General features: G+C 47.2%; 1 protein-coding gene across 1 annotated transcript in view; it reads left to right on the plus strand.

The window, feature by feature from the left end:
• epha10 (EPH receptor A10) overlaps positions 1–25,863 on the plus strand; it is a 106,255-nt gene that overhangs the window by 74,809 nt on the left and 5,583 nt on the right. Inside the window, exons 4-13 of the mRNA XM_014995935.2 lie at positions 4,159–4,314; positions 8,125–8,454; positions 16,508–16,632; positions 16,733–16,991; positions 17,390–17,498; positions 21,455–21,510; positions 22,044–22,169; positions 23,147–23,332; positions 25,702–25,763; positions 25,858–25,863. The exon at positions 25,858–25,863 is cut by the window's right edge and continues 111 nt beyond it. Coding sequence (XP_014851421.2) covers positions 4,159–4,314; positions 8,125–8,454; positions 16,508–16,632; positions 16,733–16,991; positions 17,390–17,498; positions 21,455–21,510; positions 22,044–22,169; positions 23,147–23,332; positions 25,702–25,763; positions 25,858–25,863 — 1,415 coding nt within the window. The remainder of the gene's footprint in view (positions 1–4,158; positions 4,315–8,124; positions 8,455–16,507; positions 16,633–16,732; positions 16,992–17,389; positions 17,499–21,454; positions 21,511–22,043; positions 22,170–23,146; positions 23,333–25,701; positions 25,764–25,857) is intronic.

Consider the following 25,863-nt stretch of genomic DNA (forward strand, 5'->3'; position numbering starts at 1 on the left):
CATGAAAATATTTGTTTTCATTTGTAATTTGAGCAAGAAAAATGAGATGAGTTCTGGAGGCGCTGGTGTCGGACCGGTTGGACCCGCAGCGTTTCTGTCTTCTGCTCAGATGAAAACGTTTCAGGTTCAAACCGTTTGCAGCAGAGCCGGAGTCGGACCGGTCCGGATCCAGCAGGATCAATGACCCAATCGGCGGTTCTGAGTCCGGAACCGCTCCGGACTCTTCTGATGGACACTGAAGCTGCAGAACCAAGCTGAAGCTTTATTGGTTATCGATTTCCAGCAGCTGAAGCTGCTTCCTGAAGCGGGTCTGGTTCTGACCCGGTTCTGACCCGCAGTACAGCAGGAGGTTCTGCCGTGGGAGTCGGATGCTTCGGGTTATTAATGTTCATTAGCGACGCCGTTGGATTGATTCCTCCTTCAGAGGCAAAACTCACAAAGTCGTTTGTAAAGTTAATGAAATTCAGATTCTTTGACGTTTTACTTTTTATTTGTTGCCTGATGAAACTGCAGGGTCATGAATTTTTAATTTTCATTTATCTGGTCGGACTGAAAACAGTTTCCTGTCTCCGGTTCAGACGTCCAGAAAATGTTGCAGGAAAAGATTTCCTTCACGGAACGAAAGATCAAAAAATTAAAGTTATGAGCAGAACAAAGTCCTAAAGATGAGAAAGTTTCAAGCTGACCAGCTCAGTTTATGATTCCTAACTTTTTGTCGTATTATTTGGAATTTATTCACAAATTATTTATATTTTTTTCTCGTGTTTCTGGAAATATTGACTTTATTATCATAATAATGTCGTACAACTTTGTCATAAAATGAGTTTATTCTCATATTACTCCGTCTTCATCTCGTAATATTTCATCTTTTTGGTTCTATTCTTTATATTTTAACTTTTTTCTCATAATATTACGACTTTATTCTTGTATTATTTAGACTTTTGTTATATAACTATTTTTAAATTTTTCATAACTTGAATTTATTGTCGTTATTACGTCTTTATTCTCTTATTATTTTAACTTTATACTTGCACAGTTATTACCGTAACATTATGACTGTCGTCATTTGACTTCATTCTCTACGACCTTTGACCTCTCGGTTCCCTGACGGGATTGGCCGATGGGTTTTGTTTTGTACGAGTCATCGTAGATCTCTACCTCGTCGTATTTCACCCGTTTTGACTTTACTCTCGTATTATTTTAGTTTTTTACTGAACTCTGCTCTCGTCTTTCTTGTCGCATTAATTATGTTTTATTCTCATATTTAGTCTTTTTTTTCTCGTTGTGAAATATTTTTATGTCAAACATTTCACCATGTCGTTTCCTGCTGGAGTTGATTCTGACTAACAGCTGCCAGACCCAGGCAGAACTTTGACTAGACCACCACAGACCCTTCTGATGCAGATCTGCTGCTGTTTGTCCTACAGAGAGGCTCATGATTGTGACCTTTGACCTTTAACTGAGGCCTGCAGAGTCTGAACGAAGCTCTGGGGTTTCTGGCCATTTCTCTGAGCTTCAGGCCCCGACCTCTGACCTTTGACTGAATTTGCTGGGATGTCCAAGGCTAGAGATGACCTTTGACCCCTCCCAGGTTATGGCTGATTTAACTCACCGACCACCTGCTGAGATGAATTCATCCAGTGATGAAACAGAAACTCAGAGAGAGAGTGTGTGTGTGTGTGTGTGTGTGTGTGTGTGTGTGTGTGTGTGTGTGTGTGTGTGTGTGTGTGTGTGTGTGTGGTCGACCCGCTGAGCCCGTAGCAGAACCGGATCTCTCCCTGCCAGCTGTCTCAGACGTCCCTCGGTTTCTGGCAGGAAGTCAGCGAAGCGGATCTGTCTCTCGGTTTCGGTGTCGGTTGGACGGGTTCTTTAGAGCCGGGCTTCTCGCGGTGCCAGGTGGGCTGTGGCTCGGTTCTGACTGACGTGACCCCGCCTGGCGGCCGTGGCGCCGCCAGCTGCTTTAGTTATCGGAGCGGCTCGTATCGCGTCGGCCCGGTCGGGTGGCGGTCCAAATGCGAATCCGGCTGAAAGCAGGAGATAAGTCGGCCGGAACCAGCCGCCAACACGGCGTTTATGATGTCTGCATAATCGGGCCTTGATTTGGGTCCATTCATGCTGGTTCTGCTGGCGCTGAGCGCAGAACAAACGCGCGGCCGCGTGCGCCTCTGAAGCGCTTCCTGTGTAATGACTCACATTAGAAACTCAATTACAAGCTTCTGACTGGATCCGCGAGGCGAGGCTGAGATCTCCAGAACCGGGCCGGACTGAACCCAGCAGGAGCTCAGTCCGGCTGCAACAGAACCGGCTTCATTATTCCACCATCAACACAAATCTGCATGGCGGCAGGAGCAGGAAGCGGCCGGCTTCATTTCCTGGGATTCATCACGGTTCGGCTCAAAGACGCTTTCACCTTTCAGCTCAGATCCAATAAACTGAAACGAAACGTTTCCCCTAAACGAAGCAACACTTCCCTCAAAATTATGATTCATTATCATGTTTACCCGGTTCGCTCTCGCTACGGTGGCCCGCAGGTTCAAACGGCTCAATGCTGCAGAGACATGAATGATGCAAACTCCAAAACTCACCACAGAAATGAAAAAGGAAAACGCAGAAACCAGAGGAAAAAGAATCGAATCAAAAAACAGCATCAAGTTTAAAACGCCTCAAACTCGCTGCCCAAAACAGAGTCCTCCAGACCACTAGGGGGAGTCAGGAGGACGTCACATTACCTAGGTAAACGTTATCCAGAAAGCTTGGACCCATTTCCAGGTTCACACTTTGTGTTTTTGTGATGTGTTTTCCTGTAGTTTTAATGTCGGTGTGTTGTGGAGTTTGCATCGTTCCGATATTTGCAGCTTCTTGCTCTCATTCTGCGTATAAATGTCTGATGACGGTCTGAAACGTTGGCAGCTGGTGCAGGAAGCAGGAAGTACAGAACATTTGGAGACTCAAATGTCCAGAAAATTTCACACAATCTGACACAAGCTGCCAGACGACAATTACATCCGTTTATCTGGATTTCTCGCTTTCACCCGTCCTGCTGGAGGTCAGCTTGTTACCGCAGGACGTCCAGACAGCGTGCGCGCGCGCACACACACACACACACACACACACACACACACCACACACACCACAGAGCTGATTTGGGTTTTAAATTTAAGCTGAATCGTGCGGCACTGTGAGGACGGGTCGGACCAGGAAGTGGATTTGTTTCTGGTTTCTGCGGAGGGCGGAGCGTTGAACTGCGATCGGTCCGACGTCACGGCGATCGGTCCGACGTCACGGCGATCGGTCCGACGTCACGGCGATCGGTCCGACGTCACGGCGATCGGTCCGACGTCACGGCGATCGGCCCCGTCTGGCAGAGAGACGAAGGAAAGCTGAGGATCAGCGGATGTTTAACCAGGTGTTCTGACTGCCGTACCCATAAATCCAGCAAACCTTATGGTACATCGATGCTACGTCACATACTGCTTACTCAGCAGATTTCTTATAAATCCGTCATACCTGTGTGTTGTGTTTCTCAGACGTTTACGGTAAATTTTATCTAATTAAGCTGCTATGTTAATCAAACATATTAACATAAATGACTTTTGCTGTTTCCAACATCGTTACCAAACTGTAAACAAGACATTAAGTCCTGACGGAGTGTGTGTGTTTTCTGACGGAGTGTGTGTGTTTTCTGACGGAGTGTGTGTGTTTTCTGACGGAGTGTGTGTGTTTTCCTGACGGAGTGTGTGTGTTTTCCTGACGGAGTGTGTGTGTTTTCTGACGGAGTGTGTGTGTTTTCTGACGGAGTGTGTGTGTTTTCCTGACGGAGTGTGTGTGTTTTCTGACGGAGTGTGTGTGTTTTCCTGACGGAGTGTGTGTGTTTTCTGACGGAGTGTGTGTGTTTTCTGACGGAGTGTGTGTGTTTTCCTGACGGAGTGTGTGTGTTTTCCTGACGGAGTGTGTGTGTTTTCTGACGGAGTGTGTGTGTTTTCTGACGGAGTGTGTGTGTTTTCCTGACGGAGTGTGTGTGTTTTCCTGACGGAGTGTGTGTGTTTTCCTGACGGAGTGTGTGTGTTTTCCTGACGGAGTGTGTGTGTTTTCTGACGGAGTGTGTGTGTTTTCTGACGGAGTGTGTGTGTTTTCTGACGGAGTGTGTGTTCTGTCCAGCATGTCCGCCTGGATCCTACAAGATGTCGTCGCGGCAACAGGAGTGTTTTCCTTGTCCGGCCAACAGCGTGGCGGACGAGGAAGGATCGGTGGTGTGTGTGTGTGAGGAAGATCACTTCAGGACTCCTCTGGACAGCCCCTCCACCCCCTGCACAAGTAATGACATCACACACACACACACACACACACACACACTCATTTCTACCTGTCATGTTTCTGCTTTTAACCCGTTTTCATTTCTACTGATTCCATAAAGATCAGTTTATGGTTCAACTGTCCTTCACCCTGCGTCCCCTCGTCTTCCTCCTCCTCGTCTTCCTCCTCCTCGTCTTCCTCCTCCTCGTCTTCCTCCTCCTCGTCTTCCTCTCCTTCACCTCTCGTTTAATGTGAATAAATCTTTGATTTTCCCGGGAAGCGTTCAGGAACGGCGGGACAGAAAGGAAAAGGTGTCACCGTTTCGCCGTAATGTTGGAACTCATGGATGATCTGATCAGGTTTTTATCACCATGGCGACGGTACGGGAACAAAGCAGGGACAAACTAAAGTTCCCTGGAAACTAGAAAGAAATCCTGGAAATTCTGGTTCAGCAGCAGCAAAGTGATAAACAATGAAATCAAACTTCCACCAAAATACAACATAAAATATGTAAAGAATGAAATATTGTACAGAAACATTTCAGAGTTAAAGGAGCGTAGAACTCCTTTAACCCATTAAAACACAACAAACTATTTACATTAAGTGACAGTAGAAGCTGCTCGATACCAGCAGGGTGTGAATACTTATTGATTCTGCTGCGATCAGGGAGGATCTGTGGTGCTGCTGCTCAGGGCACCCAGGACGCAGCAGTCCGTCTGCAGTCGCGTTTCCATTCACTTTAAAATGCCTAAATAGAAATTATGAAAATGAATTTGCTTAATGGAAACTGACCAATTTCACACAAACGCTTTTGATCAATTTTCTGGTTTTGGTTTGGAAATGGAAATAATTTATTTCACAAAACTGCAATAAAAACACGAGTCACATGATCAGCAGCCAAGAACTGCTGAAGAAAAAACTTTTTTTGTATAATTGAGGAAATATTTTATATTTTTTCCACTTCCATCAAATTTTTTAATGTAATTTTTCAAAATGAGGATAAAAGTATTGATGGCGATCCCAGATTTTCCTTCAGCTTGTAGATTTTTCACGCTAACTCCACCTGCAAGGGGTTCAAACCCACAACCTTCTGCTGCCATTTCAGGTCCTCTTGACCTTTGACCTTCAGAGCATCACTGAGAATGTATCCCTTTCTGTCTCACCGGTCCGTTCTGGACCCTCTTCTGGTTCTGGCAGCGGTTCTGACCCAATGCGGGGTTCTGGAGCGGCGGCGGGTCGGTGAGCGTTCACTGGAGAGCTTTAATTACAGCATCGATCTCCTGATCCGGCCTGATGGATTCACAGCCGTCTAATGAGCGCATTAATTAAAGTATTGATCTGCTGGTTCTGACCGGGCTCAGACTGGGCCAATCCTGCTTCAGAGGGCGGAGAGGAGGTCCGAAACGTCTCTGCAGCAGAACCGCAGAGCCAAAGCAGGTCAGAACCAGAACAAAAACACAAAATCTGAAGCAGATTATTCTACAGCCGGAGCTGCCGTTATGTTTTTATGGAGAGAAAATCATGACGTAAACTTTAAACATGAGGATTACGGCTGTAACGATTAATCAGATTAATTGATTACTGAAATTAATCAATTAATCGTTAACGGGAGTATTCAGCTGAAAAAACACTCAGAACTAATGAAGTCAAAATTTTAAAAATTTAAGATAAAAAAGAGAAAAATGTCAAATTAATGATAAAAATTAAAAACTTTGTAACTAGCTTCTGCTGGTTCAAATTCATTTAAAAATCTTCCATAAATCATATTTTTCCATCCAGTTATTAATCACTGTGTTGATGTTCAGCTCAACTTTTCACACGTCGATTTTGTAGCTTTTTTTCTTTTATTTTTACGTAACTGGATGATGTGAACCAGGAGCTCTGAACAGATCAAATGCAAAATGTTTATTTGATTCACATGTTCTGGATGCGTTCTGCTTCCTGTGTTATCCAGGAAACAATTAATAACTAAACTAGTTGATGATTATTTCAATAATCGATTAACCAATTAATCTGGTTAATCGCTACAGTTCTAATCCAGAACATTTCCTCATTACTGCAGATTAATTTCTGGTCCATCGTTAGCAAAAAAAAAAAAGCACAAGTAGAAATGATTAAAACTAAACATTTCAATATTAGATATAAATTCATCAAATCTATGAAAACATCCTGAGGAAAATCTCCAGAACCAGAATTTTAATGGAAAAATGAAAATGGGATTTATTCATATCCTTAGTTAAATTTCACTGCTGCAGGAAAAAATGTAACAAAGCGGAAAAACTCAGGAGATAAAAGTTTGGAAATGTTTCTGCTGGCAGACAAACCCGGAAATGACCGAGACCCTGGACCAGAACCAGAACCAGAACCAGGCTGCCGGATGAGGACAGACAGAGACACTGAGGACGGCTGGACGCGTTTTCACTTCAGGACAGGATGTCGTCTCCCTGCAGTGTTCTGTTTGTGAAGGAGGTGTCCCGGCCCGGTCCGGTTCTGTCTGATCCAGTCTGGTTCTGTCCGGCCCAGTCCGGTTCTGTCCAATCCGGTCTGGTTCTGTCCAGTCCCAGTCCGGTTCTGTCCAATCCGGTCTGGTTCTGTCCAGTCCCAGTCCGGTTCTGTTCAATCAGGTCCGGTTCTGTCTGATCAGGTCCCGTTCTGCCTGGCCCAGTCCGGTTCTGCCCGGTCCGGTCCGGTTCTGTCTGGTCCGGTCTGGTTCTGTCCGATCTGGTCTGGTTCTGTCCGGTCCGGTCCGGTTCTGTCTGGTCCGGTCTGGTTCTGTCCGGTCCGGTCCGGTTCTGGGTCTGCAGCAGCCTGAGGAGGATGATCCATCCAAACACTCATTAAACCAGGAGGACGGAGTCGTGACTCGCTGCCACCACAGACACTCCATATATGGGCGTGAGCCTACTGAGCATGCTCAGTGTGACTGATGGACATGTAGAGGCTGGGGGGCAGCGATGGGGGGGGATCCTCTACCTGTTTCATCCTGCAGGTAGAAGCCATGAAGTGAAACTGGACCAGAGAATCACTGCTGGTTTAACCTGAGAGGAAAAAACAAAAATTCACACTAGATCCAATAAAAACATCAAGAATTAAGTTCAAATAATTTTAGGCGTATAGCGATTAACAGATGAAATAAATGTGAACTAGTTTAGTAATTGATTAACTGGAGGCACTAAAAAACACTATTTGAGAAACGCACCAAAAACAGCCAATCAGAGCCAGGAGGCGGGGCTTAGAGCTGCCAATCAGCCTCATGAAATACTGCTAATGGTGGAGAAACGAGTAACTGCTACAGGAAAACTGTTTATCATGCTAACTAGCTGTAGCGTAGCAGAGAGCAACGAGACAAGGCGGTAAGGTCATTTTATTTATCTAGCACATTTTCAGCAACAAGGTGATTCAAAGGCCTTCATATGAGTTGAAGGGAAATGCAAACAAAATAACCAAAGGAAAGAAAAACAGGAAAGAAAACTCATCTAATGTTCTAAAGTATGTAAACTAAGTTCTGTTCAGGGTTGCTAAGTATCTAATTCCATTTCTAAATAGTGAAACTACAGTTTCTGATAAAATAAGCGGAATAGTGACTGATCTAGTCCTTTTCTGGGTTAAAAGTCATAAACTCAGCAGGGATTGATCCTGTTAAGGGTCGTAGTTATTCTAATTCTAGCTCTGATTCCATTTCTGGGCTGCATAATATTGATCTAAATATACATTTCGCTGCATACACTAGAGTGATTGACAGCACTGAGGCTGTTTGGCTCCATGTTGTGTTTCATCCAGTCATAGTTCATGTTTTCATGCTGGTCTCCCTGACCCGGTCTGACCCCGCAGGGCCGCCCTCCCCGCCCAGGAGCCTGCGCTTCTCCCTGCGGCAGTCCTCCCTGGTCCTGGACTGGGACCCGCCCTCGGACTCCGGGGGCCGCGTGGACCTGACCTACAGCGTGGGCTGCCGGCGCTGCGGCCCGGCCCGCTGCGAGCCGTGCGGGCCGGGCGTGGGCTTCGTGCCGCAGCAGGTGGGGCTGACGGAGCGCACGGTGACGGTGGTCAACCTGCTGCCCAACACCAACTACACCTTCAGCGTGGAGGCCCTGAACGGCGTGTCGGACCTGCTGCCCAGCAAGAGCTTCTACACTCAGGTCAACGTGTCCACCAGCCTGCCGCGTGAGTCCTGGTCCAACAGAACCAGAACCAGAACCTGATCAGAACCAACCCGCTCAAAGTCCAGACACACATTCATGTGGAGGAAAGCTCAGCTAAAGTTCTGATTACTTTATTAGACTGGATCTGGTTCAGGGCTGAAACGATTAATCGAACTAATTTAATAATCGATTAATTAACTTTATAGCTAGCTTTATAGTTTGCTGAAAGAAGAAAACGGTCGGAGCACCAATGGTGTCAAAACTAGAAAGGTAAAAAAACCTCTGTAGTAAATGTGTTTTACCCAGAATGCCTTGGTGGCGTTTTCATTTTCTGCTCATCTATAACTGATTAATCAGCAGATCTTCACACGCTGATGTTCTCCAGCTGCAGATAATCAATTGATCAATAAATTTATTTGCATCTTTCATTTCTAATGTATAAAAAATATACAACAAATAAAAAATCTGCAGAATGTGCCAATTTTTATCTGATTAATAATCAGATTAATTGATTAGATAATCGGTCGAATAAGTTGCAGGCCTGTTCTGGTTGGACTGGTTCTGGTCGGATTTCCATCTTGGTTCTGGTTGGACTGGTTCTGGTTCTTCAAGGCAGTAAAATGTTGTTTATTTGTATTTTATCTATTTTTAATATTAAAATTGGCTCAAGTATTTTCATGAAGAATCTGCAGAATATGAATTTTTGATTAGATTGTCAGAATAACAGATTAATTAATCGATAACAGATTAATGAATCGATAGTCGCAGTGAATTCAGACGGAATATTTCAGGACGTTTTCCTGACGATCCGTTTCTTCCCTCCTCTGTTCAGACCAACCAGTGATCAGCGGTTCTGGTTCTGGTTCTGTTGGAGGCTCAGTGACCTTTATAAATACTGCAGGGGGGATTTGGTGCTCCCACCTTCTTCACTCCTCATCATCACTTTATTACTTCAGCTCTTCCTCTCTCTCTTTGCTCGCCCTTCATTTCCTTTTTTCTCTTCTCACAAACTCCATTCTAAGCAGATCGCTCCTCCTCTTCCTCATCCTCTTCCTCCTCCTCTCCTCCTCTTCCTCCTCTTCCTCATCCTCCTCCTCCTCCTCTGCTCCTCCTCCTCCTCTTCCTCATCCTCCTCCTCCTCTCCTCCTCTTCCTCCTCTTCCTCATCCTCCTCCTCCTCCTCTGCTCCTCCTCCTCCTCTTCCTCATCCTCCTCCTCCTCTCCTCCTCTTCCTCCTCTTCCTCATCCTCCTCCTCCTCCTCTGCTCCTCCTCCTCCTCTTCCTCATCCTCCTCCTCTCCTCCTCTTCCTCCTCCTCTCCTCCTCCTCTCCTCCTCCTCATTCTCTCCTCCTCCTCTCTCTCTCCTCCTCCTCTCCTCCTCTTCCTCCTCTCCTCCTCCTCCTCTTCCTCCTCTCCTCCTCCTCTCCTCCTCCTCTTCCTCCTCTCCTCCTCCTCATTCTCTCCTCCTCCTGTTCCTCTCCTCCTCCTCATTCTCTCCTCCTCCTCCTCTCCTCCTCCTCCTCTCCTCCTCCTCCTCTTCCTCCTCCTCCTCTCCTCCTCCTCCTCTCCTCCTCCTCCTCTCCTCCTCTTCCTCCTCTCCTCCTCCTTTTCCTCTCCTCCTCCTCATTCTCTCCTCCTCCTCCTCTCCTCCTCCTCCTCCTCTTCCTCCTCTCCTCCTCCTCATTCTCTCCTCCTCCTGTTCCTCTCCTCCTCCTCCTCTTCCTCCTCTCCTCCTCCTCCTCTTCCTCCTCCTCTTCCTCCTCTCCTCCTCCTCATTCTCTCCTCCTCCTGTTCCTCTCCTCCTCCTCCTCTTCCTCCTCTCCTCCTCCTCCTCTTCCTCTCCTCCTCTTCCTCCTCTCCTCCTCCTCTTCCTCTCCTCCTCTTCCTCCTCTCCTCCTCCTCCTCTCCTCCTCCTCCTCCTCCTCTCCTCCTCCTCTTCCTCTCCTCCTCTCCTCCTCCTCCTCTCCTCCTCCTCTTCCTCCTCTCCTCCTCCTCCTCTCCTCCTCCTCCTCTCCTCCTCCTCCTCTTCCTCCTCTCCTCCTCCTCCTCTCCTCCTCCTCCTCCTCTCCTCCTCCTCTTCCTCTCCTCCTCCTCTTCCTCCTCTCCTCCTCCTCCTCTCCTCCTCCTCCTCCTCCTCCTCCTCCTCCTCTCTAAGCCGGTTGGTTCTGCCCTCCACCGTCTGAAAGCTGCAGGTTTGTGTTTTCTGCTAAACGCTCTGATCCTCTGGTGTCGGTCCACATCTGGGTCTCTGTTCAGGACGCCGTGACATTAAAGCGTCTAATTGATCTGCACATGCTCAGTAGAGTCTGGGGGTCTCCAGGTTTTATCAGGAGCTTCCAGGCCACCGGGGGAACAGCAGCTCCGTTCAGCCCAAAGCTCCAGGCGGCGCAGGATTAGAGATGCATGAGTGGCTGCTGCGGCGCTGCAGGTCACAGGCTCATCAAACACTCACATTCCTGCGTTTATGTGCTTAAAACGGCTCCGGTAATGACATCCCACCGCAGGAACGCTCATGGAGCCACTCGGCCCCACGGAGCCGCAGCCTTTTACCCGAGGAGAGGAGAGCAGAGCATGCTGGGAGGACGGGGAGGCGGGGCGAGCATTTCCACTTCCTGAGAGGATTACCGACTGGGTGTCAGACGGCCAGGACCCCCCAGGGGCCACCGGGCTGCAGGGACAATGCTGAGAGGAGACGGGGTGAAGGACGAGAGGTCAGAGATGCAACGGGAAGTCTACTAACACCTGGAAACACCTGGAAACACCTGGAAACACCGGCTGCTTTAGACCGGTCTCTGTAAACTGAAGGAAGTGACATCATCAGTCAGAGAACGTAAATATAAGGTCAGAGATAAAATGTGAGCATACATTTCCCACAATGCAATGCAACATCAGATTAGCTGACATAAGCATTTAGGGGTGTTTTGCTTTTCAGCAGCAAAGAAAAATTACAGATAAAGTCCAAAAAAACATAAAAAACATCCACATGGCGCCCAGTCCGCCCAGTAAGTCATGAGCCACCAGTTTGTTTGGTTTTATCTGCGATCAGAAGGCAGCAGTCGGAGGTTAGCTACATTAGCTTTAGCTTTCCTTGTGACATTTTTTATGCTAATCCATAATTATGAGTTTATCACAAATTTTTGAATTGTAGAAAAAACTTTTGTGTGTGATGCCAACTCTCACCTCCAGGTGGCAGTGTTCTTATTTCTACCCAGAGTTGGAATATTTTCTGTCTTGAATCTTAAACAGCAAAAATCTGGAGCTCATCTGTCATTTTGACAGATTGCAGTTCACACTCCTGACCACTGGGTGGAGACACGCAGACATTTTCAACCTGACGCAGAGTAAGTAGCTAAATGAATCAGAACGTCCCGTCTGAGCATCGTCTCTCACCGCTTCTGTTGGAGAAATGTTCCCTGATTTCAAAACTTTGAATCCAGTTCAACATTAAAACCTACAGACATTTGATTAAGCTCAAATAGGTGAACAGTTCAGGTGAATTGATTCTTTTTGTCCATATCCACATTTTGAAAAATGTTTAATGAGAAAAATGTCCTAAAGTAGCATCACAAGATGTGATGCTACTTTGGCTTCATCAGGTCGTGATCTGCAGCTCTCAGAGGAGCGGTTCGCAGCCGAGTGTGAAGCGGCCAGGATGAGGCTCAGTGCCTCCAAATCCGAGGCCATGGTCTTGAGCCGGAAAAGGGTAGAGAGCCTTCTCCGGGTCAGGGGGGTCGTCCTGCCTCAAGTGGAGGAGTTGAAGTATCTGGGGATCTTGTTCACGAATGAGGGAGAAGGGAGATCGACAGGCGGGTTGGTGCAGCGTCTGCCGTGAAGCGGGCGCTGTACCGGTCCGTCGTGGTGAAGAGAGAGCTCAGTCAAGAAGCGAAGCTCTCGATTTACCGATCGATCTTCGTTCCCACCCTCATCTATGGTCATGAGCTTTGGGTCATGACCGAAAGAACGAGATCCCGGATACAAGCGGCCGAAACGGGTTTCCTCCGCAGGGTGGCTGGGCTCTCCCTTAGAGAGAGAAGCTCGGTCATCCAGGAGGGACTCAGAGTAGAGCCGCTCTTAATGAAATAGGAATGGACAGACAGAAATAAATAGATAAATAAATGTGTGTATATTTTTTTAAGTTCCAGAACATGTCAGAGGCATTACAGGAAAAATGAAGGTCCCCACTTTGTACAGAACGACAGAGGTCCCCTGTTGGATAGGATGCAGCGACATACACACTCCAGGATGGGGGATAAAGAAGGATTTTTTTTAAGACAAAAAAATATGTAAGCTGAATCAAAACAGCTTTAGGTGAACTATTTCAGTTGATATAACCTACAAATACCAACATTGTCAGAAATGTTTCCTCAGCATGGAAAGATTAAATGGTATATGAACTGACATTCCAATAGCGAAGGCATCTGCAGCACAAACTGATCAGAATAAAGAGTAAAAAAGTTATTTACGGCCCATGTCCAACCTATGAGAACGTAAAAGGTCCCCACTTGGATAGGGTGGAGCGACATACACACTCCAGATAAAGAAGAAAATGACCTTTTATCGAATTTCTTTACGTCTGAACTTCTTAATACACTATCAGGAATTTTGATCACAAAAATCTGAAAATTGTGTCTGGACAGCTTAGCTGCAGGTTGTTTGGTTCAGCTGGTCAGCATCAGGTCCAGGGAGACGGCAGCTGGTACCGACATCTGGCCCATAATGGATGTGATCAGAACCATCAGCTGAGGATCAGGAGATCTGAAAGGGGTTTCTGCTTCTTCTTGAGTCGCAGAAGAAAGTTTCCTCCTCTGGGCCTCTTCCTCGTCCTCGTCCTCTTCCTCTGCCGCTCGGATCCCTAATTAGAAGCGATGGGAATGTGAAGCATCAGCAGGCACCAAATGAATAGAGTCATCAAGCGACTGCAGCTCAGCCTCCGTCACTCAGTGATGGGAGTTTTAATTGCAAACCTCTCGACTGTAATTGGAGGCTATGAAGAGGAGCCTTCAGGAAGTCGTTGTTCTGCTCCGGGTTGTTCTGGGAGGAGCTCCGGCTTTCATGACTTTGACTCAAAGTTACTCTTGTAATCAGAGATTGATTCAAGCTTTAAGGTTCTGTTTGGTTCCTGCTGGATCCGGCAGGTGGAGACGCTCATCGTCCTGCAGAGACGAGAGAGAAACTCTGGCCTCTGAATCGCTCAGCTCTCACTCTCTGCTCTGACGCCTCCTGAGGTCTTTATGCTGCTCTGAGGACACACACACCTCCACACACACACACACACACGCACACACACACACACCTCCACACACACACCTCCACACACACACACACACACACACACACACCTCCACACACACGCACACACACACACACACACACACCTCCACACACACACACACACACACACACACACACACACACACACACACACCTCCACACACACACACCTCCACACACACACACACCTGCACACACACACCTCCACACACACCTGCACACACACACACCTGCACACACACACACCTCCACACACACCTGCACACACACACCTCCACACACACACACACCTGCACACACACACACACACACATACACACCTCCACACACACCTGTACACACACACACACACACACACACACACAGAAGGTCTATTTCAGAGTGAACTGGAAGCGGACGACACCTGGATGAGCCTCATTTCCATTTGAACTACAAAATTACCAGTTGCAGGGATCCGATCTGTGCATGTGTGTGTGTGCGCGTGCGCGTGTGCGCGTGTGCGTGTGCGCGTGTGCGTGTGTGTGTGTGTGTCCTCCTCTTCCATCTCACCAGAACCTATGAGACCGGACTGGGTTGGTTGATGGTGGCAGTAGAACTATTTTTTCTTTAAAGCTTCATCTGAGCCAGGGGTTTTGACCCGGTGGTTCTGGTCCTGTAGATTCCGGGTCATTTATCAGTACCACCCTAACCCCAAATGCTCCTGATTTGGACCATTAATGCATGTTTTCCTCCTGGTTCTGTGGACCAGAACCGCCTCCTGATTGTTTTGCCTAGTTGGATCAAACACGCCTCGCGTGAACAAACCGCTGCTGTTAAGTTAGTACTGCAACGATAATCGTAATTAAATGTGATTTATCGATTAATCGGCAGAGTAACTGCTTACTGAAATGACGGTTAGCCCCGTATGAAATATCAGCTGGGGGTTGAGAGGTGCACCTCCTCAGCTTGGAGTCCAAACTGTGATGATGTGGAAGGAGAAACGTTCAGCCCCGAACATTCAGAGGAACAGCCGACCGTCACTTAGGAACCGACTCTAGGAAACAAGAAACTTTGAGACACAGTGGAGACCTGAGGCTCCATCAGACTGTCTGCAGCTGCAGGCAGAAGCTGGAGCTGATTCTCCAGAGATCATGACTCCTGATTCCTCCTAACCGCCTGACACACATACACACACACACACACACATATACACACATATACACACACACACACATACACACACATATACACACACACACATATACACACATATACACACACACACACATACACACACATATACACACACACACATATACACACACACACACACACCTACACACACACACACACATACACACACACACACATATACACACACACACACATATACACACACACACACACACATATACACACACACACACACGCATACACACATATACACACACACACACATACACACACATATACACACACACACACATATACACACACACACACACCTACACACACACACACACATACACACACACACACATATACACACACACATATACACACATATACACATACACACACATATACACACACACACATATACACACACACACACCTACACACACACACACACGCATACACACACACATATACACACACACATACACACACACACATATACACACACATACACACAGACACACATACACACACATACACACACACACACACATATACACACACACACACATACACACACACATATACACACACACACACACACATACACACATACATATACACACACATATACACACACACACACACATATACACATATACACATATACACACACACACACACACACATATACACACATGCACACCGCTCTCAATAACTGCCACCTAATGCTCTCGCACTCCTCCCCATCTCTTCACACTCTGTGGCAGTTGCTTGTGTGTGTGTGTGTGTGTGTGTATGTGTGTGTGTGTGTGTGTGTGGAACAGGGAAGTTTCCTCCAGCCCCCATCAGGGAACCGCTGGGTCCCCTGAGTGCAGCGGGGAGGGGCGGGGAGTCTACGACTACGTATGACTTTCTGCTCTGATAAGGAGGCAGCGATGCGGGTCGGTTCTGATCCGACTGAGAGCTGAGCCCAGAGTCAGGGAGACGGCCTGGTTTAAACCAATAGGAACCCAGAGAATTGTTAAAGACACGGTATCGTACTGTAACACACTTACAGTATTTTAATAACACAATCCAGTAACTATGTTACTGAAATTGGAGCTTTGGGGTTGGGGCGGAGCTTATGAGAGGGCGGGGCTTTGGGTTGGGCGGAGCTTTGGGGTTGGGGGGGAGCTTGTGAGAGGGCGGAGCTTTGGGTTGGGCGGAGCTTTGGGGTTCGGGGGGAGCTTGTGAGGGGGCGGAGCTTAGGGGTTGGGCGGAGCTTAGGGGTTGGGAGGAGCTTATGAGAGGGCGGGGCTTTGGGTTGGGCGGAGCTTAGGGGTTGGGCGGAGCTTTGGGGTTGGGCGGCGCTTGTGAGAGGGCGGAGCTTTGGGTTGGGCGGAGCTTTGGGGTTGGGGGGAGCTTGTGAGAGGGCGGAGCTTAGGGGTTGGGCGGAGCTTGTGGGGGCGGAGCTTGTGAGTTGCATCCTGTTGCGTTGCCATCTGTAATCAGGTTGTTTGCTGTGAGCAGCGTCATTAGCTGCTCGTTTAGCTTTGTTCAGGACATTCTGGCTTATGTGGTGGAACGGGCCGAGTCCTGACACTAGAACTTCACAGGTACTCTGGGCCCAGCTGGTGGTTCTGATCCACTCCTCTTCTTCTGCAGCTCCGTCTCTGATCAGCGAGCTGCGAGCGGAGAAGGTCGAGGAGAAGAGCGTCACGCTGGTGTGGAGGGAACCGCCGAACCCAAACAGCAGCCGCACCGAGTACGAGGTCAAGTACTACGAGAAGGTAACCGACCTGACCCAAACTGAACCTCTGGATTAAAAAATACAAAACAATCTGTTCTGTCCCTCCATCATGTCCTCATGCTGTCCCCCTGTCCCTTCAGGACCAGAAGGACCAGAGTTATTCCACGGTGAAGACGGCCGCCACTCGGATCATCGTCAACAACCTGAAACCTGGAACCACCTACGTCTTCCTCATCCGTCCCTTCTTGACTCCGGCTCCGTCCTCGTCCTTGTCGTCTTCTCCTCTCTCATCGACCTCTTCTACATCTGCCTCCTCTTCCTCCTCCTCCTCTTCCGCTCCTCCTCCCATCGACTACGGAGCGTTCAGCGCGCCGCTGGAGCTGCAGACTCTGGGCGAGTGTGAGTCCTCACGTTCTACTCAGCCAAAATCAAAACGTATTTTATTAAGGTTTTACAGAAACCAGCATGGAGACCTATCGCCCCGGCACCACACAGAGGGATTTAAAAGCTGCCTGTGGTGAATCTAGTCTGGATAAATGTGAAAAACTGTCCTGTAAACTAAAACTCCAGTTCTGACAATCATTATTACTGGGATGCCCGTTTCTCCTTCCATCAATCTCCAGATGTGTTATAATCGTTGGGCTGAAACGATTAACCGGATTGTTCATGATTAATCAATTATTGATATTTATGTTTTAGAAATTGTCTGGAAGACAAACTTTAAACCGTGTTTGACTTCAGCAGAGTGCGTGGTCTGACTGGTTCTGACCGGTTCTGTGTGTTCTGACTGGTTCTAGTAGCCCTGGCGTCCAGCGAACAGAACCCAGTGGTGATCATCGTCATCGTGTCGGTGGCTGCACTCATCATGCTGTTGTCCATGGGGGCGGGGCTTCTCATCTGGAGGAGGTAGGCTCAACGGATCCCCGTCCGTACCGTCCGTCCATCCATCCATCCATCCAACCATCCATCCAACCATCCCACCAACCATCCAACCATCCATCCAACCATCCATCCATCCATCCATCCATCCATCCAACCATCCATCCATCCATCCATCCAACCATCCAACCATCCATCCAACCATCCATCCATCCAACCATCCAACCATCCAACCATCCAACCAACCATCCAACCATCCATCCATCCAACCATCCAACCATCCATCCAACCATCCATCCAACCATCCCACCATCCATCCAACCATCCATCCAACCATCCATCCATCCATCCATCCATCCCACCAACCATACATCCAACCAACCATCCATCCATCCATCCAACCATCCATCTAACCATCCATCCAATCATCATCCATCCAACCATCCATCCATCCAACCATCCATCCAACCATCCATCCATCCATCCAACCATCCATCCATCCAACCATCCCACCATCCATCCAACCATCCAACCATCCATCCAACCATCCATCCATCCATCCATCCATCCCACCAACCATACATCCAACCAACCATCCATCCATCCATCCAACCATCCATCTAACCATCCATCCAATCATCATCCATCCAACCATCCATCCATCCAACCATCCATCCAACCATCCATCCATCCATCCAACCATCCATCCATCCAACCATCCAACCATCCATCCAACCATCCAACCATCCATCCATCCATCCATCCAACCAACCAACCATCCAACCAACCATCCAACCATCCATCCATCCATCCAACCAACCAACCATCCAACCATCCATCCAACCATCCATCCATCCATCCAACCATCCAACCATCCATCCATCCATCCATCCATCCAACCATCCAACCATCCATCCAACCATCCAACCATCCATCCAACCATCCAACCATCCATCCAACCATCCAACCATCCATCCAACCATCCATCTATCCAACCAACCATCCAACCATCCATCCATCCATCATCCAACCATCCATCCAACCAACCATCCAACCAACCAACCATCCAACCATCCATCCAACCATCCATCCATCCATCCATCCATCCATCCATCCATCCATCCATCCATCCATCCATCCATCCAACCATCCATCCATCCATCCATCCATCCATCCATCCATCCATCCAACCAACCAATCATCCAACCAACCATCCAACCATCCGTCTTGCTGCAGAGAAGCAGAAATAAGCCTCCTATAAATAATTTCTATAAGATTGAAATGAGATTCTCCAGAAAAAAGTTTTGTAAAAAGTTTACAATTAATTTTGTTCCACAAGAGCATCTGATGAAATGATTATGTATCTGATTAGAATAAATAAGATCTATTCTAATATTTCCTGTTACAATGACTTTATAAATATGAGTAAATTATACTGCAATCAATAAATCTTTATTGAATAATCTTCAATAAAGATCAGAGTAAGCATTTCAGTGATACTTGTAAGAAAATGTCCGTCGTAACATTAAGCAAGTATTTTGGAATACTGAAACTTTAACAAATCTGATTTGTTGGCAGCAGACCATGAAACTTTATTTTACCATTTTATCCTAAAAGAGAACTAAAGATTGTACAACTTCTGTCAAAACTGTTGGAGGAACAAGTTATGATGCTTTTTTTTTTTGGCTGAAATCAGATATTCTTCTGAATGGTTTCTGTTCCCAAAGCCACCCAAGAAGAAGAACAAAGATGGCCCCCAGCAGCGCTTTGTCTAAGGTCGTAAAGATGGCCGCCACAGTGCTCTGTTTACGGTTGTAAAGATGGCTGCAGCAGTGCTCTGTCTACAGCGGTAAAGATGGCCGCCACAGAGCTCTGTTTACGGTCGTAAAGATGGCCGCCACAGCGCTCTGTTTACGGTTGTAAAGATGGCTGCCACAGCGCTCTGTTTACGGTTGTAAAGATGGCTGCAGCAGTGCTCTGTCTACAGCGGTAAAGATGGCCGCCACAGAGCTCTGTTTACGGTCGTAAAGATGGCCGCCACAGCGCTCTGTTTACGGTTGTAAAGATGGCCGCCGTCTCTGGATGGATTGTAAAGTCGCTGAGAGCGACGGCACCATCAGCAGATGAAGGCAGCTGATAGAAAGCTAACCGCTAACAGCAAAAACCTTTAGCTGCAGCCTCTGACCCGGTTCTGACCCGGTTCTGTTTGGATGTGGAGTCGGACCCGGAGCGGTTGGTTGGGACGTGATGCGTTCACTGACTTCTTTCACCTCTTCGTTATTATCAGACATCATTTACGTCCAGATTTACCGTCTGCTGCAGAATTATGACACATTTCTCACACTGGTGAAAACATCAGATAAGATGTGATGTGACCGTTTGACAACTGTTGGATACCATGTTGTAGTTCCACAAATGGAAGCGGGACAGACTGGATTTCTTCTTTGGATGAAACGATCGGAACGGGCCGTTCAGGCTGCAGAGAAGAAGTCGGATTCGTCGCCTGGTGACTGAAGTTCATGTCAGCTGAGGAGGGGAAGAGCAGTGGATGCGTTCAGACGAGGCAGAAGTCCTGAAAACTGGATGAAGTTTGAGAGAAAGGAGACACAGTAGGTCTCTGTTTCTCTGACACACACACACACACACACACACACACACACACACACACACTGAGCATCGGAGCTTGACTGAGTCGGATCGATCCGGAGTTTCGGAGCGTTGCTCCATCCCTCTTCAGGAAGCTCAGGCTTGGCTGGTCAGAGCGGGGATTGTTTTTCTGTTCACTGACCACAACTCTGGCTGTGTGTGTGTGTGTGTGTGTGTGTGTGTGTGTGTGTGTGTGTGTGTGTGTGTGTGTGTGTGTTTGGGTGTGTGTGTGTATGTGTGTGTGCGTGTGTGTTTGAGGAGCTGCAGGAAAAACAAAGAAGCAGGATATTAAAGTTGAGGTTCTGTGATGGGAACTGGGCCGGACAAGCAGATTGCAGGGAGCAGCTGAGGTCAGAACCATCAGGAGGATCAGCTGATCTCTGATGATCTCTGATGATCTCTGATGGATCACATCAACCAGCAGGAAACGGCGCTGCAGCCAGAGACGCTGGAGGATTTATCATTAGCAGAAAATCAGATCTGAAATTCTGAAGGTTCTCATTCATTATATTTCAGATTTTTTCTGTTGAACTGGTTTTATTTCAAAACACAGATTAAAAACTGTGGGACATTCAGGCTCCATTGTTCACAGTCCAGTTCAGTCCATTTTAATCCAACTCCAGTCCGTTTGTCTTGAAAGCCCGGTTCAGTTGGTGAGGTGTGAACGCTAATCGACCTCTGACCTCTGGTCCTCCAAACCTCAGTCTGGGTTCAGTTTGAATGTGAACGCCAAGCGGACCAGAGACTGCTCCAAAACCAGGAAGTGGACTACAGCGCAGAGCATTCTGGGTAACTACAGCCAAAGCTAACATGCTAGCCTAGCGCTAGCAGCAGAAATGGCTCCTGGTCTTTAGCCAATGACTAAAGAGAAATCCTCCAACTGCTAAAATCTGACGCTACGCCCCCTGCTGGTCTGGAGGATTTCTGTTTTGTGGCGCCAGTTTGCAGCATTTCAGACTTTTTTGTGGTTGAAGCATTTTTAATTTGCAGCTTTTTCTGTTAGATTTTTTTGTTTTGGAGTTTGCGTTCTTGTTTTTTCAGCTCATTCCTCCGTTTTTCAGGCTGTCAGCCACCGCAGGTCATGACCTCCACCTGGTTTCTGCAAAATGATCATAAACTGAGTTTAAAGAGACACACAGCATAATCCATAATCCATGATCACCTCCTCATTCATATCGTTTATGTTGTTCAGATTATAAATCTGTAGCTCAGAATGAAATGTTCTGGAGGTTTAATCCAGGTTCTCCTCTCAGAACCGGCTTCGGTTCTAATTAATCTGTGGTTCTGACCCGTGGTTCTGTGGTTCTGACCCGTGGATCTGCTGTCTCTCTCTGCAGACAGTGCGGCTACAGTAAAGCCTCCCAGGAGGGAGACGAGGAGCTCTACTTCCAGTGTGAGTCCTGATGTTTGGATCAAACTAACGTTAACCTCAGAGACGCATCGGACCAGCAGGACGACCTCTGGAAGGTCAAACTGCAGGTTCCCGGTCAGATTCAAGTCCAGACTTTGACTTGCCGAGTGTTTTATTGTTGTAGATTCTGATGCAAATATCTTATTATATTTGAAATGAGACAAAATGATCTTAAAAATAACATTTCAGCTTGTTTTACGTCAGTAATTACTGAGTATTAAAGGGGCAGCATCGTCTTTAGATTGAAGCAGAACATGAAGCCTCCTCTCTGTAGCTGATTAGATTCTCCGCAGTTTCCAGACTGAAAGAAATGATGAGAGTCTGGTTCTGGTTCTGATTGGATCAAAGCGCCTCATGCTGAACCATCAGTCGCTCTTTGTGTTCTGCTGATGAAGCGAGGCGGCGGCAGGATCACCTGATCACTTCCTGCCAGACTCTAACGATGTGTGTGTTTCCTGTCTCAGTTCCTCTGACCCGGTTCTGTTTAACCAGCTCTGGGCTTCTCTGTGATCCAGTTAAGATCCCGACTCGGAGGACCTACATCGACCCGGAGACGTGTGAAGACCTGCTGCAGGCCGTCCACACCTTCGCCAAGGAGCTGGACCAGCAGAGCATCAAGATAGAGAGGATCGTCCACACAGGTACCAAGTTCTGGCTGACGGGACCAGAATCTGGCCCGATCAAACCTCCCTGGTCCGACTCCACACTGCACCGCTCCGTTAGCTTGCTATGGCTGCTGCTTGCAGAGCCAAGAGGGGAAACTGGGGATTCATCTTCACCATTAAAAACGTCACAGTTTCAGATAATCTAACATTGAGCTTGGAGGTAAATATTCACATTTAAGCTAAATATTCAGTTTCAAACTAAATATTTAGCTCAGAGCTAGCTAAGTATTTAGCTTGTAAACTAAATGCTTAGTATGCAAGCTACATATTTAGCTTCTAGCTACATATTTAGCTTCAAGCTACATATTTAGCTTCTAGCTACATATTTAGCTTCTAGCTACATATTTAGCTTCAAGCTACATATTTAGCTTCAAGCTACATATTTAGTTTCTAGCTACATATTTAGCTTCAAGCTACATATTTAGCTTCAAGCTACATATTTAGTTTCTAGCTACATATTTAGCTTCAAGCTACATATTTAGCTTCTAGCTACATATTTAGCTTCTAGCTACATATTTAGCTTCAAGCTACATATTTAGCTTCTAGCTACATATTTAGCTTCAAGCTACATATTAAGCTTCTAGCTACATATTTAGCTTCTAGCTACATATTTAGCTTCAAGCTACATATTTAGCTTCTAGCTACATATTACCTTGGAGCTAAATATTTATGCATATTTAGTTTTCAAACTAAATACTTAGTTTGAAACTGACATTTATAAATCTGTGTACAATCTCAGAGTTTAGTACAGTGAAGGTCGAGCAATTAAAATCTCTTCTTCATCTCCACGTTATGTTTTCACCTCAAACACAATGCGCTGCTGCCTCTGAACTCAAGGTGGCGCTGTCCATGAAGTTTATCAGAAAGATTCCTGATAATACATCTGTTTTCCCTTAGCTGTGCAGAAACCTCTGAGCTGAAGCTGTGCCCCTGCTCCGTGTCGCCCCCTGCAGGTGATTTTGGGGAGGTGTGCCGCGGCTGCCTGAAGCTGCCCAGTAAGCGGGAGCTGCCGGTCGCCATCCGGACGCTGCGGGCCGGCTGCTCCGACAAGCAGCGCCGCTCCTTCCTGAGCGAGGCCGGCATCCTGGGCCAGTTCGACCACGCCAACATCATCCGGCTGGAGGGCGTCATCACCACCGGTGAGCCGGGGTCAGGGGTCAGCTCTGTGGGGGGAGGAAGGGGGGCAGAGGAGCTGCAAACACCAGCAGCTGCAGATGTGGAGGATCCAGTAATTGGTGCTTCAGACGCAGCAGGAGCTGAGATGCTGAGATGAGTCCTCCCACTTCCACACACACACACACACACACATACACACACACACACACACACACACATACACACACACACACACACACACACACACATACACACACACACACACACACACACACACACACACACACACACACATACACACACACACACACATCCCTCCACCCGCCTCCCTCCCCCAAAACACCTGCTCTCTCTCTCCTGCTCGCCCACAACCTCTCGCTGTCAGACGACAAATCTCCTGTTTTCCATCACTGAGCCCCCAACACTTCGGTTCCCCTGACTGGACCAGTTCAGTTCTCTGGTTCAGTTCTCTGGATCAGTTCTCTGGATCAGTTCTCTGGTTCAGTTCTCTGGTTCAGTTCTCTGGATCAGTTCTCTGGTTCAGTTCTCTGGTTCAGTTCTCTGGATCAGTTCTCTGGATCAGTTCTCTGGTTCAGTTCTCTGGATCAGTTCTCTGGATCAGTTCTCTGGTTCAGTTCTCTGGATCAGTTCTCTGGATCAGTTCTCTGGATCAGTTCTCTGGTTCAGTTCTCTGGATCAGTTCTCTGGATCAGTTCTCTGGATCAGTTCTCTGGTTCAGTTCTCTGGATCAGTTCTCTGGATCAGTTCTCTGGTTCAGTTCTCTGGATCAGTTCTCTGGATCAGTTCTCTGGATCAGTTCTCTGGATCAGTTCTCTGGATCAGTTCTCTGGATCAGTTCTCTGGTTCAGTTCTCTGGATCAGTTCTCTGGTTCAGTTCTCTGGATCAGTTCTCTGGTTCAGTTCTCTGGTTCAGTTCTCTGGTTCAGTTCTCCGGTCCGACGCTGGAACACGGATCCATGTAGATCTCCAGCTACACCTCTGGATCGTCTGAGTCTGGAGGCTTCACTATGGAGGACTGGTGCTGACAAAACTACCATTAAATGTAGAAATAAATAAAGGCTTTGATAAAGTAATTAATGTGCCAAATGATGCATCCAAACAATAAAAATAGAAACTTTCCCAACTTGTAATGTTCTAACTGTATTCTGGTCTTATTGTGACTCTGTTGTAGTTTGACGTTTCCCTGAGCCTGGCTCAATGCTGCGTTATTATTTTCCATTTTATTTTCAATGTTTTATTATGTCTGTATTTTATTTTCCATATTTTTTATTGACTTTCTTTAATTTCAGAATTTTATTTTTATCATGCATTGCTGTAACAACATGACTGTCAGGTTAATTGGCCTGCATAAATTCTCCTTGTGTGTGTGTGAGGGTGTGTGTGTGTGTGTGTGAGGGTGTGTGTGTGTGTGTGTGTGTGCGTGTGTGTGTGTGGGTGTGTGTGTGTGTGTGTGCATGTGTGTGTGTGTGTGTGCGTGTGTGTGTGTGCGTGAGGGTGTGTGGGTGTGTGTGCGTGAGGGTGTGTGTGTGTGTGTGCGTGTGTGTGTGTGTGTGTGAGGGTGTGTGTGTGTGTGTGAGGGTGTGTGTGTGTGTGTGTGAGGGTGTGTGTGTGTGTGTGTGTGTGTGAGGTTGTGTGTGTGAGGGTGTGTGTGTGTGTGTGTGTGTGAGGGTGTGTGTGTGAGGGTGTGTGTGTGTGTGTGTGTGTGAGGGTGTGTGTGTGTGTGTGTGTGTGTGAGGGTGTGTGTGTGTGTGTGTGAGGGTTTGTGTGGTTGTTTGTCCTGTCTGTCTCTGTGTTGCCCTCCTGGACTGCTGACCCGTCCAGGTGACCCGCCTCTCCCCGATGGGATGAGGATGTAAGAAAATGGATGGATGATTTATTTTCTTCTCTAAGGAAAAAGCAAAGAGAAAAACATGAAGGGAAAAATAAATCTGTAGATAAACAGACAAGGTGTGAAAATGATAAGAAGAAATATTTCAGGAGTTTTGATTTTTACTTCTTGGATATTAATGACTTTATCAAGCCATTTCTTTATTTCTGTTTTTATAACCAGTTTTGGCAGGATCAGCTCTCCATACCTGTATCCTCCGTTGATGTTGTAGATGAACACTAGCTCAATCAAGCAAAACATTATGACCACTTTCAGGGGAATAACGCTGGTTCTCTTCATCATGGCCGCCGTCAGTCGGTCTGGCAGGATGTCAACATTTTGGTCCGGTTCTGGTCCAGATTCATTCTGTCTGGAATAGTTTCTGTTTCACCAGGATAAAGATGAATCAGTTTGTTTCTCATCTCCTCCTGCTGGGTTCCTGAACCCGACCTCTGAGTTAAACCCAGCAGAACCGACTGGACCCGTTTCTCTCTGCGTCTTCAGGAAACACGATGATGATCGTGGAGGAGAGCATGACCAACGGATCCTTGGACTCCTTCCTCAGGGTACGGCTCTGCACTCGCCCGTGTTTTTGCCCTCATGACCTTGATGACCTTGATGGAGGGGGTTTGAGCTAGCTAACGCCTGGTGTCTCCTCAGAAACAC

This window comes from Poecilia mexicana, unplaced genomic scaffold (genome assembly GCF_051168715.1).
Source record: "Poecilia mexicana isolate PSO_F unplaced genomic scaffold, ASM5116871v1 scaffold_11, whole genome shotgun sequence".
Lineage (NCBI taxonomy): Eukaryota > Metazoa > Chordata > Actinopteri > Cyprinodontiformes > Poeciliidae > Poecilia > Poecilia mexicana.